The sequence below is a fragment of the Macadamia integrifolia genome, unplaced genomic scaffold (assembly GCF_013358625.1).
Source record: "Macadamia integrifolia cultivar HAES 741 unplaced genomic scaffold, SCU_Mint_v3 scaffold1678, whole genome shotgun sequence".
NCBI lineage: Eukaryota > Viridiplantae > Streptophyta > Magnoliopsida > Proteales > Proteaceae > Macadamia > Macadamia integrifolia.
In genome coordinates, this window is record NW_024868305.1 from 77,401 (window position 1) to 96,742 (window position 19,342).

Consider the following 19,342-nt stretch of genomic DNA (forward strand, 5'->3'; position numbering starts at 1 on the left):
ATCTGTAAGCTCAAGATATCTGATCAATTTTCATTAAAATTAGAGCTAAATCTCCTCTCATATGGCCCCAAATCTATTATTGGTTTTTACATTCAGGATCTTTTACCCAGTGCTATGCTAACACGCATTCCTCACCCTTCTAGCTCCTAAAACCAATACAAGATCAATAGTGTTAAGAGGGGGGAAATTATCTACTTTAAAAGAAATAAAAATAAATAAATCAGTTCCAAAAGGATGCAGAGATATCCCATGGATATGGTTTGATGTATTGGGACGTCTGCATATGCATAAAAGCATCATATTTATGGAAAAAAGTGTTGGGAATATGCCCACACTCCTATATGCGTTTTGGTAATAACAAACAAACAAGGAGCTTTAACTATGATTGTTAAGTGTTGCCTAACTATACATATGTTGGATACTCCAAGTCAAGACTCAAAGACCAAGACATTGAGACACAATCAAGAAGCATCGAAGATGGAATGCTAAGAGTGGAGCATCAAGCGATGATGAAAGACTCCAAGAATCATATCAAGCTGAAGACCCTAGGATAGTCTAGTATACTCTTTGTAAATTGTACACTCTATATGTATATGTGCACACACACCATGCATTGCATATCATCATAATAAAATGACCTTAGGGCATCCCTTGATCAAGCATGGAAGTCCATAGGTGGTGTAGAACATATTGAAAAATATAAATTCTGGTGATATTCAATGAAAAACACGATAACCAAACCCAAGGGCATTTTGGGCAACCTGAGAGTAGGTATCAGGAGATGGACCCTTCATGAAAATTGTAGGAAATCAAGTCACGATTCCAACGCAACTTGAATTGGATCAATCCGAAAGTCAGACCAAAAAGTTATAGCTGAATTACTGGCGACTGGTCAATATGATAGTTGTATGTCAAATTTCGAACAAAGCTATAGGAGGTCAACCGGCTGGAAGCCCCGATCAATTGGAACTATCCGAGGCCATAGCAAGTCGACCAGTTGGAAGTCCCAGTCAATCGACTACCGATGGCGTTCGACCGGTGGACCCAGAATATAATCGTTAGAGCCTGATTTGCTGCCTAAAATGATCACCTAAGCTTACTTATAAATACCTATGATGCTCTTAATTAAATATCAATTATTCCTACTCTTAAGAGCACATTCTAAAGAGCTTTAAGAGTCGAAGGCATTCAACTTTACTTGAGCAACTTGATCTTCACTATTTCACAAGGAAAAGCTCAAGTCTCCATCAAAGTCTTCCATATTCTCTCTGTATAAGTCAAAGACTTAGAGAAGACTTATAAGTGCATTCATTCTTATCATATTCATCATTTGCACCACACTAGAAGTAACCCTCTTTATTTCACTATCTCATTTTTATGTTTTCCAATTCCTAGACTGTACTTAGGATTGTGTAATGATCCTCTTATCTTGAAAAGAGCATAAGGTGCATCTCTACCTATAAAAGGGATTGTAAAAAGATCTCTCTGCCTATAAAGGGGATTTGTAAGGATACTCTTATCCATAAGCAGATTATAAAAGTTTTCTTCCCTACCTACTGTACTGAAAGGGAGAACTAATGAAATACCTTACAAAATGACTCTTGTAGGGAGTGGACTAGACTCAAGTTGAGTCGAACCACTATAATTCTTGGTGTCGTGTGATTGTGAGTACTTTATTTTATTACGTAATTTTTTATTTACACACTTGGGATAATAATTTTTACAGAATTGAATTTCCACTAGTATAACCTATTCACCCTCCTTCTAGGTTATTTCATAAAGGATTTATGACAAGGTCAGCTACTAGTGTTTTAAATGGAAATGAAGCAACTGCTTCAAGGGGATGATGTGAGTGCATAGAGCAGGAAAGCTCATTGAACCATTGCCATCTTTCATGTACATAAACATGACATTTTCTCAGTTTTTTTTTTTTTTTTATTCAAAGTTATCAGAATTACTAATGCATGAGAAAGCATGAAAAGAAGCTGTCAAAATAAGCACAAATCCAATGTTCATTGTTCACAAGCCAGGACCAAAAAGGCCAATAATAAGACTTGAATATACACACAGGTTACAAAGACTTGCTGCTCCAGACTCGAGGTTTAAATACCCAGAATCTGACACGTGATCTGCCTCCATCAACGCCAATTTTGGTTGGAATCGGCTTAGAACCCTAGAAAATGGAACCAGTAAGAAGAAGCAAAGACTTGCACATATATGAGTCTTTGGGATTTTTTTATTCAAAAGACTTAAAGATCTTGCTACAAGATGCAAGTTATGTGATTTTCTGCTATTTTACTGACTAAAAAATGGAAAAAAATGAAGATCCAAAAGTGTTCATAGACGATTCGAAAAAAGGGGTGTGGGAATCCGCATTAATCAGGATCAACCTAATCTTTTTGAACCATGTCAGAACTAGAATATCAGAAACATGGTTTCTGCTCATACGTTCATAACTCAAGATGGGAAGTCTACATATATACAGCACCAAGATCTGATTTGAATGAGCAACCTGCTTAAAAGTCCCTTGGCCTAGATTGACTCAACCAACCCTTGTCAGGTTTCAGGTGGCATCATGTAGGCCTGGACCTCGACTTCATAGAAGCATGTTCAAAATCTATGATGCATGTGTATGCATGCTTATGTGGGTGTGTGAGGGATACATGATTAAATGCTAAAGAGAGAGAGAGAGAGAGAGAGAGAGAGAGAGAGGTACCACTCCATTGAGAGATTCAAGAGCAGCATCCATCTCCGTCTTGGATGAGTAGCAAACAAAACCATAACCACAAGATCATCATGTATCTCCAAATTATAGGACTCTGGCTCCAACCACATTACCATATTCTTGGAAAACTTGGAACAAACTCTCCGATGTGACTGACCATGATAAGTTCCCAACAAAAAGCTTGTAATCGGTTTCAGGATACATGGGTTTCCTAGGCCTTGGTTTATCTGAGAAGTTCACCTCAAGTGTCCAACCACCAAATATCTGAAATTTAAAACATTTCCATTATTCTAAAATTTCAGGTCTAAGAACTTAAAAAAAGGAGCAATTAAAAAATATTAAAAGAAAAATTTCTACAAGTATGTTGAATCCATGATCCTAGAACTGTAGGATATTCACATGCACACGTGATTATACGGTGTTAGGGAAAATGTTTGTGCTCATGCAATGGGAAATTATAAGATTTCACTGAAGTACTTATTTGAAATTTGGTTGTGTTACAGTAACATGATGGAATGTGTCAAGGTGGTGAGAAGAGGATTTAATTAGACAGCTTATCCATTGACCTGTAAGATATATTGATATGGTGAAAGAGGATTCATATAGTTCACTACGAATAACATGGATAATAGATGAATCATAATTATGATTATGATGATCTGGTAGTGAAGACAATTATTTCATCAAAATCGTTCATTTCTATTTTTGTCCAATAATTAATCAAGGTTTATTCTGTCAGTAAAACTGTGCAGCATCGAGAAGGTGGAAATAAAAATAAGTAAAAGTAAATTCATTCTCATTATCAAATAGCAATCGTGTGATCTCACATTAAGATTTGACTACAGAAGATAAACAGATAGACTATTTCTCTTTGGTTGGGGGAGGGTTGAGTGAGTGAGTGAGAGATCTTACACTTCCATCAAGATTTTTGATAACTGCATTTGCATCTTCAGCACTGCTCATTGTAACAAATGCAAATCCTCGGCTTCTTCCTGTCTCCCTATCATAAAGCACCTAATGCCATTAAAATAGATTAGTACAAGGACTGTATGGAATAATTGGCCATCATCAATCAGAGCTCTGCGCATCTAAGCACAACCTGGAAGCTTCAATCATGCATTGTTTCCGTGGCATCTGGTTGGAAGGGATTCCCAATTGATACCAGTTCAAGCATTCATCGGTATGCAGCCTTCCTATTGGCCACATTAGCTTATTTTAAGGTATTCCCTCTTGAGTCTTGACCCACTTGTTGAAGGGATCTGGAGGTCAAGGCACTGAGCGCAAGTGCACGCCATTACAGGGCCTGTTAACGTGTGAATAGGAGAATTCTTTTCAAAGCAATCCCATTACCCCTGCTCAACTTGATAACAAATGGGGATTGAGGAAATGCTTCAAACAGATCCACTGCGGATTTCATTTTCCTTGGCATACTTGACTCATCGCCTCTTTTCTCTTGAGCAAATCGGCCAACAGCCTTCATGAATAATGCAACAAGAGGGGATTAGAGGGGCACCTCAAGCCAAGTTGGTAGCGCTCTTAAATTTCCTCAATATTTAGGGCATGAAAAATAAAGTTTGAACTGAAAATTCCGTTAGGTTGGTCCAGATATATACACGTGGTTTTGCATGAATGAGATAAAAATCTATTCACAAAAGGTATTTTGCACAGATCACATCAAATAGGAAATCACTGTACCGAACTAAATTGTAAATGAAGAAGCAAGACAGTTGCAGTTAGATATATAAATACCTCAACCATCTCTGGACTTCCATACTCTTGAACAATTCCAGTGAGTTGAGCACTGTCACAGTGATAAGGAAGATTTCCGAAGTAAAGCTTGGTGTTTATAGGAGTCTGAGCTTCCTCTTCACCCAACACCTGATCCTCTCCTTCCTCATCAACTATATCCTCTGGCTCCTCCACCAATTCAGGTTCCATTTGGATTGCTGTCTCTGCCTCTTCTTGTGCAACAGCTGCCAAGATCCTCAGTGTGCACCACTTGTGGGAGATCATGCTAGTTGAGAGGAATTCAATGGAGTGAGTATGGGATACTGAACCCACTTGTAAAGTACGGACATGGCTAATTCTCAGGACAAAATCAAGTGCCACTTGTTTTGAACGGATACAAGAGGTGGTAGCAGCAGTGGAGAAGCAAGAACCTATTGCAGCTGCGGCGGCAGCCATGGTTGCCGGAATTTTCTGCTCTCCTAAATGGTGGTGGTGGTGGTTTTGTCTGTTAAAAGTGTCAAAGTGGTACAGTGGAGAAGACGAGGTGGATTGAAAGAAGAGGGAGGAAATAAGAGTGGGAAGTGTAGAGCGGTGAATCTTCACGTACGTGAATGTACGTGAACATCCCCAATCCACGGATATGGCATCTATTAAATGAGGAGAGAGAAAATAGATGCCATATCCACGGATCAGGGACGTTCACGTACATTCACGTACGTGAAGATTCAACGAACTTATGTAATCTATGCTAACGTGGGGGCGCTCATATCCAATGAGATGGAAGTGGAAATGGATACGAGGGATAAGATTATAGTTCCACGTGCGGAGCTATGCCTTAAGGCTGTGCTTGAAAGATGAGAAAAGAAAATAGAATTTTTTTGGGAGCAAAAAAGAATCTGTCCAAGATAGAGGGGGAGTGAAATAAGAGAATGGATCCTCCGCTCGTACGATCACTTGGTCGTACATGTGTAGATTCAACACCTGTCATTTTTCTTTCATATATATCCTTCTTTATCATTGTAACGATAGAAAGTGAGACAGGTGTTGGATCCTCACATGTACAATTACGTGCAATGGATCCAATCTCATAAAATGACCATATCGCCCCATGAAAGGTGGAAATGCTTACCTTGTTGATGCTTCCAAGTGCGATTCTATTAGCACTTGTACAGGTGCACAAGCCGTACTCCTGAACAAAGAACTCTTCCTGTTGCATATGCATGGAGACTAAGCACGCCTTCAGAGAGTGCAATCAAGTGACTGATCAATTGTCAAAATAGAGGTCTTCCCTCAATTGAGCGGAGTTTACCTTTGATTCCTTGCCCAATGATCTACAAACTTCTACGGACAGAAATCTAAGAGGGTGTGGATACGTCAGTTCTAAATGTAAAATGGTTGTGGTTTGCTCTTTTTGGTAGGGTTGTCTGATGATGACCCTTGCACTCTTCTATTTTTTATGCAGGAAAAAGAACTCTATCCAAGAGTGGCCAACGCCAACGCTCTCATGTGTCTATCTCTCTCCTTTCTATGTGAAAAGACATCTTTACCACTCATTTTGGGTAGGCTATTTCTATTGAGTATGGTGACGTCAACGTTATGGATCCAACCCTCCATCCACCATGGACATGAGTCAGACCCCCCCTTTTCAACTTTACCCTCCCCTAACCACAAGTCAGAGGGGGTTTGATCTATCCCATGTTGGGAAGGGCAACTCCTCTCCCCACGTGGGGAGTTGACATGGATTCATATAGGAGCAACTTTTTCTGTTTAGCCCAACTAGAAAGGGCTCTCAGTTAAAAGAACTATTTCTACCACGTGGCAAGTTAGATGGGGCAGAAATTACAACTAGATCTTAATTTTTCTTTTATTCGAAGAGAAAAAAAAAAATCATTACATAGTAAGGTCAAGGTTGTTATAGACAAGATTTAGTTTTAGCGATCTGGGCAGCTATAGTGTGAAGGACATACATAGGGTAAACATTAGATTGCTTAATTACAAAACGAGGATTAAAAAGGAGTAGCTCCATTTCGTGCCTACTAGCTATCGTGGACCAAGGACACATCAAAAAATGGTTAGGGTTCATTAACTGGTCAAAATCAAGTACATCTAGATCTTGTTGTCCCCAACTCACATGTCAAGTTTCAGTTCAAACAGAATTATCCTCATGGTATAATGAAGCATAAAAAAAAAGTCTAACTACAAAAATAGTATGCTTTAATGATGAGATGAATTGACATACGGAGCAGGGTTTGCCATTACATGAGAAGACAAATAGTTGAATGTGGATTTAAAATTTAACATGTGGCTAATTGAGACCATTCCATGGTCCCTAAACATCCAACAATAAAAATTGCCACATCATCCTACATTTGCACAAATATATAGGTTTTTCAACCAAGAATGAATCATGGTTAGCCCAACTAGAAATCGAGTCCAGTTCTACTGCACATACCCTAAGCGCTCGACACATACCCCATTCACTACCATTTAGAGCACCTTAAGGGGCATTTCTGAAAGCAAAATAGACGTGTCAAGTGTTGACTGTTGACCATACGTGATGTAGGAGGGAACCTAGACAACAGGACTTCCTACAAGTGCTGTCCAAGTGGATAATATTGACTCACTAGGACCTAGGTTGGGATTGGGATTGGGATTGGGATTGGGATTGGGATTGGTGGGGCAGCACAATACAATGACCAGCATGCATATGTATTTGAAATAGTAAGCAATGCAACAACAGTCAATATTAATCTAGGTGGAAAAGCAATTGGACACATAAGCCTCAAGCGGGAAACATGGGGAAGGGAACAATGGCAACATAATGTAGTTAGGCACAAATCAGTTCAAGAATTCAAAGAGTAGGTATCATGTTCTTTCTCAAATCATTCAACTACTAAAGAGATCAACAGAAATCTTAATCACAGAAAATTAAATAAGTGAACAGCAACAATAAATTGTAGGTTCAGCAGGGTATTTCAAAGGATAACAGATAAACAATAATGGCTTGAAAACAGAGAACATTCAGATTTCAGTGGGGGGATAATGGGGGGATAATAAGCAGTCAATGGGTGGAATAGGGGAGGTTTAATTACCTTCTTGTTGTCCCGATCTGAGAAGAAAAGGAGAAGCCGAAGTCCTCCAAAATAGATGTGCAGTCCACCTTATTTGATGAAGGAGAAAATTCCAGCTTGATGGTGTAGTGCTCAGCAGCATTCCGATGGGGATTATGCAACTGAGATGGTCTTCAATCTGTTGTGTTCAGTAGTTGCAGCAGACATAACAGTAACCGAGAGAACAGAGACAGGGAAAGAGAGAGACGTGATGAGAGGTATTACCAAGAAAGAGCGGAGGACGAGAGTGAGAGACGAGAAGAGGGAGAGGCAGAGAGAGAGAGAAGTCGTGGGGTTTGGGGGCTATCTTTTACTTTCAATAATATTCATTCATTTTCAATTAATCCCATAACTTGGGTTACATGCTTTATTTATAATAATCTAAAATTAAAGCTTCCTACTTAAAGTCAAAGACTAAAACAGAAATAAAATCTCCTAAATCTAGACTAATAGAAATAGAAACAAAGAATTACTCAAATTGGAAACTTGTTAGCTATCTAGAAACTACCTAAAATAAAAGATTGCAAATAAAATAAAATCCTAGAATTTATTACTTATCTAGAACTGCCTAAAATAAAAGATTACAAATAGAATAAAATCCTAGATTATTCTAATAATCTTGAACCTAAATCAGTAACTTGGAACCCAAATTGGATCTAGGTCTTAGTCTTGGTCCGGGTTCTGGAGCGGGTTCGGGTTGATCCATCGGAGCGCTGCTACATCAACTCCCCTGATGTTTAGAAAAACTTGTCCACGAGTTTTATAGAAGGAGAAAATCAACACCACTCAATCAGCATCCTCAATCAATGGCTCCAATGGGATAAAGATCCAGCGCACCTCCGATCAACGGTCACAATCTTCTGATGGTCGTCAACAAATGATATGACTTTGATCGGAATCGGATGGTGGGTCTTCACAAAAGAGATCGGGCCATCGATCAGTTCTTCAGAGGCATCTTTCATCGGATCATCCAGTTCATCTTCAATATAGACAGCAAAGCTTGATGTGAGGGTCTCTAGATGGAGGCACGATTCTCGAGGTGTCATCACAATGTCATGAGTAATATAACCTTGCTATCCGCGGGGGTTCCACTCTAGGGCATCAAGTCTTGTGTTAATGTCTTGGAGGGTAACAACTTGTGCTTCCCTTCCTATCCTATACACTTCCTTTTCTTCTTGGAAAGCTCTAATCATCTTCAACAACCAAGTCCACAGTTCAGATGAGGGGGTGGTATAAGCAACCATTGGAGTAAACAAATTGACAAGAAATTTGCTCTGATACCAAGATGATGTAGGAGGGAACCTAGACAACAGGACTTCCTACAAGTGCTGTCCAAGTGGACAATATTGACTCACTAGGACCTAGGTTAAGATTGGGATTGGTGGGGCAGCACAATACAATGACCAGCATGAATATGTATTTAAAATAGTAAGCAATGCAACTACAGTCAATATTAATCTAGGCGGAAAAGCAATTGGACCACACAAGCCTCAAGCGGGAAACATGGGGAAGGGAACATAGCAACATAATGTAGTTAGGCACAACTCAGTTCAAGAATTCAAAGAGTAGGTATCATGCTCTTTCTCAAATTATTAAACTACTAAAGAAATCAACAGAATTCTTAATCACCGAAAATTAAATAAGTGAACAGCAGCAATAAATTGTAGGTTCAGCAGCGTATTTCAAAGGATAACAGATTAACAATAATGGCTAGAAAACAGAGAACATTCAGATTTCAGTGGGGGGATAATGGGGGGATAATAAGCAATCAATGGGGTGGAATAGGGGGGTTTACTTACCTTCTTGCTGTCCCGATCTGAGGAGAAAAGGAGAAGCCGAAGTCCTCCAAAATAGATGTGCAGTCCACCTTATTTGATGAAGGAGAAAATTCCAGCTTGATGGTGTAGTGCTCAGCAGCATTCCGATGGGGCTTATGCAACTGAGATGGTCTTCAATCTGTTGTGTTCAGTAGTTGCAGCAGACATAACAATAACCAAGAGAACAGAGAAAGTGAAAGAGAGAGACGTGATGAAAGAAGGGAATACCGAGAAAGAGAGGAGGGCGAGAGTGAGAGACGAGAAGAGGGAGGGGGCAGCGAGAAAGAGAAATCGTGGGGTTTGGGGGCTGTCTTTCACTTTCAATAATATTCATTCATTTTCAACTAATCTCATAACTTGAATTACATGCTTTATTTATAATAATCTAAAATTAAAGCTTCCTACTTAAAGTCAAAGACTAAAACAAAAATAAAATCTCCTAAATCTAAACTAATAGAAATAGAAACAAAGGACTCAAATTGGAAACTTGTTAGCTATCTAGAAACTACCTAAAATAAAAGATTGCAAATAAAATAAAATCCTATAATTTATTACTTATCTAGAACTGCTTAAAATAAAAGATTACAAACAGAATAAAATCCTAGATTATTCTAACAATCTTGAACCCAAATCATTAACTTGGAACCCAAATTGGATCTGGGTCTTAGTCTGGGTTCTGGAGCGGGTTTGGGTCGATCCATCGGAGCGCTGCTACATCAATACGTGCAGCATGTAATCTATTCTGGGACATGCTTGTCCAAGAATGCTTTGGCTAGATTGCTGAAGCTCACATTAACAGCTCCAGCTGCAGCATATCTTTTTATGGTTTCAACTACTTCTGGCTTCAAAATCTCTTCCTTATTAGATGCGTTGCAGAGATAATATAGAGCCCCAAGAGCATAATTCACCTGTAAAATATACTTGATTAATAAAATCATAAAACATTCTTGAAAGCATAAACCTAAAGATCCAACTTCTTTCTTCGAGAGTGTAAGATGAGGATCAAAGATTCCTGTATAACTTAAGTTCCTATGGATAATATTACTTACTTCTCTGACCAAAGGTTTACTCGAACATAATACTTATCCCTAACAATCCCAAGACTACCGTAGTCATATTGTTGAAGAATTCTCTATTTGTAACTTGATATATTCATTCAAAATAAATAGGAAAATCATGCTCTTTTGCACATTTGCTAAGTCCACACTCTCAATGACCCAAAATCAACCTTAGTTTCCTTGTCACAAAAAAAAATATTTTTTTAGCTTGACTGTCTAACATAATTTTGTCAACAGTTCCATTGAAGCTAACTACTTGGAATTGGGATGGTTAATGAATTGGTGATATCCTTCCCGAAGGGAAAACTGAAATACATTAAATCATAGATCAACAATTAACATTGTTGAAATGTTGGGAGTTATAGAGCTATAGTCTAGTATTAATTTGTTCAGGTCCTTGGTGCCTTCATATACCACCTAATGCCTTAAGGTTCTAGGTTTGACCCTCCAATATTATATCGGAGCCCAAGTCCCTTTGTTATCCTCCCTATGATGTTTGTCCACCAGTAGAACCAGGTACACCAAAGCCACACATGAGGGGGAATGTTGAGATGTTGGGAGTTATAGCTCTATAGCCCCCAAATCAGTTTATTCAGGTCCTTGGTGCCTTCGGCTATTCAAACTCAGAATTGGGGTTAGCCCGTCTCTCACACTTCTTTGCTCTCTCCAAATCTTAAAAGTCTAAAATTGAAATCAATCTCCCTGATCCTCACTCCTTGCCAAACAAAAACAAAAATAATGATACAACACATCAATTAAGAGCTAAGAGTGAGACTGACATACATGATTTCTGACGGGGCTAGATAAACATTGTATCATGAGAGGAATCCCACCACATTGAGTTATAATTGCAGCATTTGCCGGATCTGTAAAATAAATTGATCTTTTGTCTTCAATAATTTTGATTTTTTTTTTTAATAGTACAGAAAAAAAAAATTTGGGAAGAAATATGCAGGTTTATAGTTAGACATGTTAAGAAGATCAATTCAGACTACTATGCTCACCAGCACATGAATTGCAGATCCCACCGGCACCAAATTCCACAAGTTTCTCATTTGGCTCTGTGATGCAGTCTAGGAACAATTCTAAAACATTTAACTGTTTAAGCCACAGAAATATAAGTATTTTGTAGTACTGTCAAAAAAAGAAAGGGGTGTAGTTCATTAATAAATACTATTCGAGATTAGCACCAAAAAACTTGTACCTTGCGCATAAAAGCATAGTTGTAAGGATCATAGGCAAAGTTAACCAAATGAGCAACTATCCTCTCCTTTGATTCTGTGAAACAATCCAACCATTAGCGAGAAGCCATGATCAAGGTAAAGACTCAACAACCAGGAAAAACCCATCTGACAAGTCTAAGCTCTCTCCTTTCTTGGTCCCGGGATGCTAAACCAGCAAATGCAATTTATAGGCTTTGCAGGCTTGTATGTACAGTTAAACTAATAACAAAATGTAAAAAATGTTGAGGGAAAAAGGTTCCTACCAGAGTCAGAAAACACTCTTAATAAACCCAAAAATGGAAATATCGAATAAAACAAAATCATCGTGCTGGATACCTGAACTACTTCTCTCCCCTACATATTTGAGCCTTACTAGTACCTGTCAATCCAAGCTACTGGACCTCCTACGTTGAACCAGAGTTGCAGGGAAGTATATAATACCAGGAAACCAAAATATTTTGACTGAAACCAAAATTCCGGTCAAAATCTGTACTATTTTTATGCAAGTTTTGATGATTGATTTTGAGGGTCAAATTACGTCCTGAAACTCCTTGGAAACCTATATTAGACCCTCTAAACGTAGTGGAACCCTTAGATTTTAAAAAATCACACCCAAAATAGTAGTTTGACTTCCGACACCAAGTTGATAGTGTACATTGTATACATTCTCTACTCCCTAGTATGACCTATTCCACAAAATGTTTAGTACTAGAATACATTTTTTTTTTGGATGAATAAATAAATATATACCCAAAGAAAAAAAAAGATTCAAGGGGAAAAGGGGGGGAGGGGAGGCCTAAGCCAACAAGGAAGAGCCAACCCTAGGGGAACAAAGCAAGAGGCAACAACAAGAACAAATATAATAATGACAGCAAAAACCAAACCAGCAACCATCATAGGGCCAAGAGGACCGGACCAGCAACCAAAGCCACAACAAAGGAGAGGAGGGAAAAGGCCAAGGGCTGAGGGAGGGAGGAGATCAAGAGATGGGGGGGCTGGGATAAGGCACCAGGAGGACATTATGTGGCCATTTCTAGAGTGGGGGATCGGCCAAGATCGGATAGAATGGAGAGATTAGATTTTCGAGGTGACATCAAAGTAGATGGTTTTCCAAATCCTTTTCGGGGAATAGAAGTTGGAAGACCATCTGCGAATGTTACACTCCATCCAAAGATGGGAGATAGTAGCAGAGAAAGCTAACTTACCAATGATGTCGCAAATGGAGGAGCCGACAAATGTCATGTCAACCCAAATACATTCCCTTTCAAAGGGAAGGATGGCCCTAGGTGAAGGCCAGCAACGGGCAAGAACAGATTTCCACACCAAGGTGGAGAGGGGACAGGATAAGAAGAGGTGGGGTATATCTTTTTGACCAAGGGGGTAGAGGCAACAGGAGGGGTTAACCTGGATGGAGCACATTAATTCAAGCAAAACAACTTAAATATACATTAGGAATGAATAGACATCAAATTATAACCATTTCATAAATCATGCATCATACATGGTTTCTAACAAAGAGTCGTATATATCGGAGTCAACAATACAAGCAACAAACTTTGGTTAAATTGGGGTTAATGCATATAAAAGATATCAGCTCGGCCTGAACTCTCAAGCTGATTTGGAGGCTAGGCTCTGATAAGAAGTGTATCTTGACTGGACCTACATCTAGCTTCTCTGTAAAGACTATCCGAACAGATCCCCTGTCTTCAGATGCTTCTTAGGTCTAGAGAAAGATTTTGAATCTCAGGCCCCTTGCCTTAAGCAATATCATCTCATTGATTGATGATGGATCTTGCACTAGACTTTGGTTGGATCACCGACACCCTCTTGCTATCCTTCTTCCTTTAGTTAGTGACAGATTTATCTACAGTTTGGTTTCTAACAGAACGGCCATGGTCATTGACATCATCCAAGGTGATGCATGGGCTCCTCCCATCTCTTTGCCTCAGTTTTCCCCCCATGGTCTGGCCTCTTGGCTTCTCCAAGGTCTCCTTCTGGTAGGGGAGATCGTGTTATCTTGTCTGCATCCTCTTCGGGTCTTTTCAATTTGAAATCTACTTGGAATCTCCTCAGATCTCATGGTCCAATTGTTCTATGGCACAGATTGGTTTGGTTCGGAGGGTAGCAACCCATCTTGGGCATGGCGTAGTGTGACTGAGGGACGAAAAGTTCTTGAAATGGGATTACGTTGGAAGCTTGGTGATGCAAATTCTTCACCAAACTAGGCTTGTTTTACTAGGAATAAGTCTAGGGTTGGGTTGTACATGTGTTGGGCCTTCAGTCCATGTAATGGACCACTTTTATGGGTCTAAAATAGGGGCTCTAAGGATGCGTACGGTATTGCTAGTTAGTTTCCTTTTAGGTTGGCTGTGATGGGGTTAAATTAATCTATTAATTAGTTTCTAATTTTAGTATTGTATTTTCCTAGTTTCTATTTTCAGAATTGGAAACTAGAGGAGTTGTCTTTTATTTAGTTTCTATTTCAGTTTTTAGTAACTTTGGAGTTTCTAATTTGTAAGCAACCCCCATCATTATAAATAAAGAAGGCCACATACACGACAGCCCACGATTTATGAATTAAAACAATGCTTCTGCGTTTTGCTCTTTGAGTATGCTTTGTGTTTGATCAAAGTGACGGAATTGGTGTTCAATCTAATTGACTCCCTACAGCGTGAAGTGCAGGAGGTTTCTTCAAGCTTTTTTACTCTTCTTTTCAAGGATAATTACAAGGTAGATTGCTGCCTACGGTTTCAGGTATTTAGATCCATCTTTGGTTACAAGTTCTGCCCAGGCGATAGCCTTTTCTGTGAAGGAATTTTGATCTCTATTCAGACCTAACCAATGGTCACTTTTGACTGATTTGGACCAGAGGTTCTCCTCAATAAAAGAGGAACTCGACCCAGCTTTGGTCCCTGTCTGATCTGTTGTTAATGATTTATTGGAAATCTCCCAGATTTTGTCCTGTAGTGACTTTCCCAGAACAGAACCGGAATCGATTGCTCTGATCTGTCCTATTCGGTTTCTGTAGTGTCTGCTGTTGATTTGGGACTGTTATCACCCTAATACTACTGCTGGTTCATTCCTATTTGACCAATACTGATCTGTTGGTCTGATTTTATTGGTTTGTGTTGGTTGGTATCTGGTTGTTCTTTGATTAAAAGTTCCTACAGTTTGAGACTTGGTTAGACCCCTACCCTACATTACTTGGCGTGGGAAATAAAATCAACATTTGGACTGATCAGTGGCTCCACTCATCTCCCAATTTCAAGATCCATAATGAAAAACCTCTAAACTGCCCCTTCGAGTTTGTTTCAGAACTTATTGACCAAGACTCTATAAGATGGAAGGTGTCTCAATTGAATGAGTGGTTTCATCCTCATGATATTTCCAACATTCTTAGCTTGCCCATACCTCTTTTTCCTAATGAAGATTGTCGAGTAGAAGTGCCTCTAGGGATGGAGTCTTTTCCGTCAAGTCCACTTATTTCCTTCTTTGTTCATTATGATGATCATAATCACGACGAATCTATGATTAATTGATCATGATAGAAGAAGAAGACAGCATCATAATAGTTTTGGGGACAATATTCTTACAAATCATTTATACAATGCAGAATTCTAAACCATAGTTGCCATGGTGTCTAGGTGACCCTAGGCATCGGTGGAGGGAAAAAACCAAGGCAACACAAGCAAGGTGCCTAGAGGTAATGCCTTGACAACTATGTTCTAAACGTACATAGTAGTCTTTGAAAAATATAAATGATAGTTACTAAATTGCAAGCTTTTCATTCATCCCTTTCTCATCCCATGATCTAAATCTTGTCCCTAGGGGATGTAATTATGCATAGAAAGACCACATCCAAATAAGATTAACACCACAAGTCAGTTTCTCTTAGATACAAAATGCTTTGGACACAAGAACCCAAGAAAAAAAAAATAAGAGAATACAATAATGCTGGCTGAAAATAACCAACACTCTTACATGCCAATCATGGACACTGCTAGTTTCAGAAAAAATCATGCACAAGAGTTATTGCATTGCAATGTTGTCATGTAACCATTGCTTATACTCTGATTTAGTCCATAGATTTCCAGTGGATGCAAAGATGGACCTCATCCAGATACGATTAAATGATTATAAATTAGGTGTCACGTAAGACATACCTTCATCTGTTGTATTCTGAAATTGACTAACCAATTCCTACAGCAAAAGAGAAACAAGGACAAGAAACAATAGAAAGTCAGTGAAGGAAAAAATCCAAAGGACCAATGCCATTTAAATGGCTCACATTTATACCAATAACAGAAATGGGAAAGCTTGATTACAGACACTGTGAAAAAGGTACATACAAATCAACTAACTCAAGATAACCATTAATAAAGTTATTTCAAGACCCATTCCAAGCTTTCAAAAAGAAGCATAGAGGAAGTTTGCATTCTTGTAGCAGAGAAAGAATTAAGCATTGTGGTTCTATAACCCAAGGCAACCATAACAAAATAGTGAAATACTAGTGGTTATGAAGGCATATATTACAAGAATTATAATGATTCACAACAGTTCACCAAAATAGAAAAATATTAGTGGTCATGTATGGTTTGCAATTTCACCTGAATACCGCAAATATCAATCCCCCAGATATCTCATCGACTTTTTGATTTTTTCACTCCTCAGTCCTCAACACCACAACACTGTTTTTGCAAGTAATTTAATTGGGAATAAGTTGAGCAAGTTTCTCATTTCATTTAACTTTCTCTACAGTAGGGAATGTCATATTCGATAGGTGTCATCTCCGCATAGTCATTGTCGCTGCCTAATTCTCAGGGGGAGGCGTGAGTTGAGAAGAGAGGCAACATGTGTTTAAAACGCTGCTACTGTAACAGTCAGGAACCAGTTTTGTTTGAAAATTCAATAGACGGTGTAGATTAACTTTTTGCAAAATCTTCGAATATAATCAAAGACCGTGAGAATAAGCTTGTATGTTCTGCCACCGCCCACCCAGTTTCGTCTGAAAATTCAATAGACGGTGTAGATTAAATTTTTGCAAAATCTTCGAATATAATCAAACACCGTGAGAATAATCTTGTACATTCTGCCACCGCACACCCATAAAATATTAAGAAAATAAAAATGTTTCCAAAAAAGAAATAGTACATAAATAGGTATCTAAGCCAACAGCAAACACAAACACACAAAAGAATTTAAGGGTCTTTTGAGTCCGAAGGGTTGAAGTTCATAGGAGCAGTTGAGTACCCCAAAAATGCTCATAGGAAAATTCCACATTTTCCATAATAGCTATCACCAAAAAGTTTTATAATCTACACCATTTTGGAATTTGCCAGAATTCTTGTTCTGGAGGACCAAATTAACATATTCACAAGCCTTACTCCATTAAGTTTGGAGAATAGATATTCAACAATGTAATGAAACACAAAATAAAAAAGGGAAGTGGGGGTGGGGGTGGGGGTGGGGGTAGTGCACAAGTGAAGATTAATAATAAGTAAGGAAGACACAAGTTAAGGGTTAGTGCAAATGAAATAGAGATGCTCCTGTTTTGGCAACCCTGGTGTTGGCAATGTTGGTTGTGGAGCTATCAGAGATGATAAAAGTAGGTATTTTATTGTTTTCATTCCTTATGTGGCCTTATTATCACCAATCTGGCTGAATATTACACACTTCTAGGTCAGTTGAAATTGTGTCAACAGTTGCTTATTAGATCATGTGAGGACATCCTTTTCTCTGAGTGACATTCAAAGTGGATGCTTTAGTATTTCTTATTCAAGATCCAAGATTTTCGACACTCTGTCCACGCTAGAATTTCATACATTCATGGGAACGTAATAAGGTTCCACATGCATTTTCTAAAGAAGCTTCCAACAACGAGTTTGGTGCTGACTTTGATTGAATGCCTAATGAGAATGTCTAATGAGCTTCTAACAATGAACCTGGATTCACTTTAATGATCCCTCTTCACCCGATTTCATTCAAAGGTTGGATGTTCTTTACTGTTGTTTAGGACTTTTTTTTTCCTCCTTATTTGGTATTGTTTGTCTAGGACTTCACTCCTCACATCATTAGAATGCTTAAGAGTAATTTTAATATTTGTCGAAAGAGCCTGGGTCAGCCAACCCCCCCGGGCTTGGAAAGCATCTAGGTTGTAATTGTTCATAAACCTTCTTTTTTTGGGTTGGGTTGGGTTGGGTTGGGTTGGGTTGGGTTAAGGGAAGGGGGGGGGGGGGGGGGTGTTTGGCACCAGTAGAAATTTCCCAGGCATGCTCCTGAACATTAAAACCATTCAAATTCTAAAATAAAAATACATCCCAGATCATGAAGATTACCTGAAGATATTGCAACCTTGGAGTGCCAGATTTTCCTGTACGCTCTACTTGTCTTCGATCATTTGTAAACATGATGGATTCTGCATTTAAAAGAGAATGAAGCAAGGGCACCAAGGAGAGAAGCACAGGAGGAACATTAGAATCAGTGATCATATGAGAATTGGCCTTACCTCTGCTACCTCTCACACTCGGCGACTCCCAGAGACAGAGACCGAACTAGAAGGGGAAGATATCTGTTACGCGCACAGAAGAGGAGATGAGAGAAAATAGAATAGGAAAGGAAAATAGAAAAGATATGAGAAAAGGTAAGGAAAGGGTTTGGCTTTACGGATGGGAGTTTGGCTTAAATAAGAAAGCCTACCTCTGTGACAGAGAGACAATTTAGAAATTAAACTGGTGTCCCTACCCTTAGAGACAATTTAGAAATTCAACTGGTGTCTCTTTCATATCTCTGGCTAAATAAATAGACACATTATAGGATAACAGTTGACAATCCACACTCCTACAGCTTCCCACGAGTTCCACTAATCCTATAACTACCCATATTGCCTTCGCAATAATAATAATTTATTAGTCAGGTAACAATATCACATCCGGCGAGGCCGACCAAAGAAGTTGTCTCTGCAAAATCCCACGAGATCAGCGACATGCGAGATGGGGAAGGAAAGAGTAAGAAATAGAGAGAAAAAATATATATATATATAGAGAGAGAGAGAGAGAGAGAGAGAGAGATGAGAAACTGTCCTCTCACAGCTGAATTGGAACCGGAGTGCAACTGTCCTCTCACAGTTGAATTGGAACCGGAATCGGTCGGGACTGATTCCGATTTCTGCCGTTTTGAATCGAATATTCCCGCTAAGAATATTTTGATCGGTGGTTCACTGGGGTTTCAGATCAAATGGCCGGTTTTAGGGTTCTTGGGACTAATTGCGAGCCCAAAAGGGAGAGAATATTTGATAGTCTCGTTTTAGGTTTAAACAATTGAGAGATTTATCAGGCACAACAACATTTTATTCTCTCAAATTCATTTTTAGAAACATAGGACTTGTTTCTCAAAGTCATTTATAGAATTGTAAATAGGCAAAAATTTTGATTTATTTTTCTAGAAACGGGTGAAACATAACAACTTTATCAAACGTTTTTTAGGTTGTTTCTCAGTTTCTAGGAACAAAAAAACGTAGAAACAGAATGTTGTCAAACGGTGCCTAATGTAACTATAAATTCGTTCAATGAACTTTTATGGCCCAACTTAAATATATAGTGTTTATGCAAAGTTGTATTGAAAAATTCAGTATATTATGCAAATTTGTATTGAAAAAATCTCTTAGTATATTCATTATTTAATG

The 19,342-nt window shown here is 38.7% G+C and overlaps 2 protein-coding genes across 4 annotated transcripts; both read right to left on the reverse strand.

Annotated features, from left to right (window-relative positions):
- Positions 1–1,977: 1,977 nt before the first annotated feature.
- On the reverse strand, positions 1,978–9,356 carry LOC122064535 (31 kDa ribonucleoprotein, chloroplastic-like). 3 transcript variants are annotated; one of them, XM_042628253.1, is made up of 4 exons: positions 4,475–9,353; positions 3,638–3,739; positions 2,732–2,989; positions 1,978–2,697 (listed from the first exon to the last, which is right to left on the reverse strand). In XM_042628253.1, the coding sequence occupies exons 1-3, from the start codon at positions 4,907–4,909 to the stop codon at positions 2,810–2,812; spliced, it is 717 nt and encodes a 238-aa protein (XP_042484187.1). In that variant the 5' UTR covers positions 4,910–9,353; the 3' UTR covers positions 1,978–2,697; positions 2,732–2,809. The 3 variants fall into 3 exon arrangements, with proteins under 3 accessions (XP_042484187.1, XP_042484186.1, XP_042484188.1); XM_042628252.1 differs by having other exon boundaries at positions 1,978–2,173; positions 2,717–2,989; positions 4,475–9,352; XM_042628254.1 differs by lacking the exon at positions 1,978–2,697 and having other exon boundaries at positions 2,943–2,989; positions 3,638–4,199; positions 4,475–9,356.
- A 340-nt stretch (positions 9,357–9,696) lies between these two features.
- LOC122064536 (armadillo repeat-containing protein 7) lies at positions 9,697–18,680 on the reverse strand. Its single transcript, XM_042628255.1, has 7 exons — positions 18,167–18,680; positions 17,997–18,076; positions 15,825–15,861; positions 11,643–11,716; positions 11,443–11,536; positions 11,222–11,304; positions 9,697–10,288 (listed from the first exon to the last, which is right to left on the reverse strand). The coding sequence occupies exons 2-7, from the start codon at positions 18,066–18,068 to the stop codon at positions 10,118–10,120; spliced, it is 531 nt and encodes a 176-aa protein (XP_042484189.1). The 5' UTR covers positions 18,069–18,076; positions 18,167–18,680; the 3' UTR covers positions 9,697–10,117.
- Between the last annotated feature and the right edge of the window lie 662 nt (positions 18,681–19,342).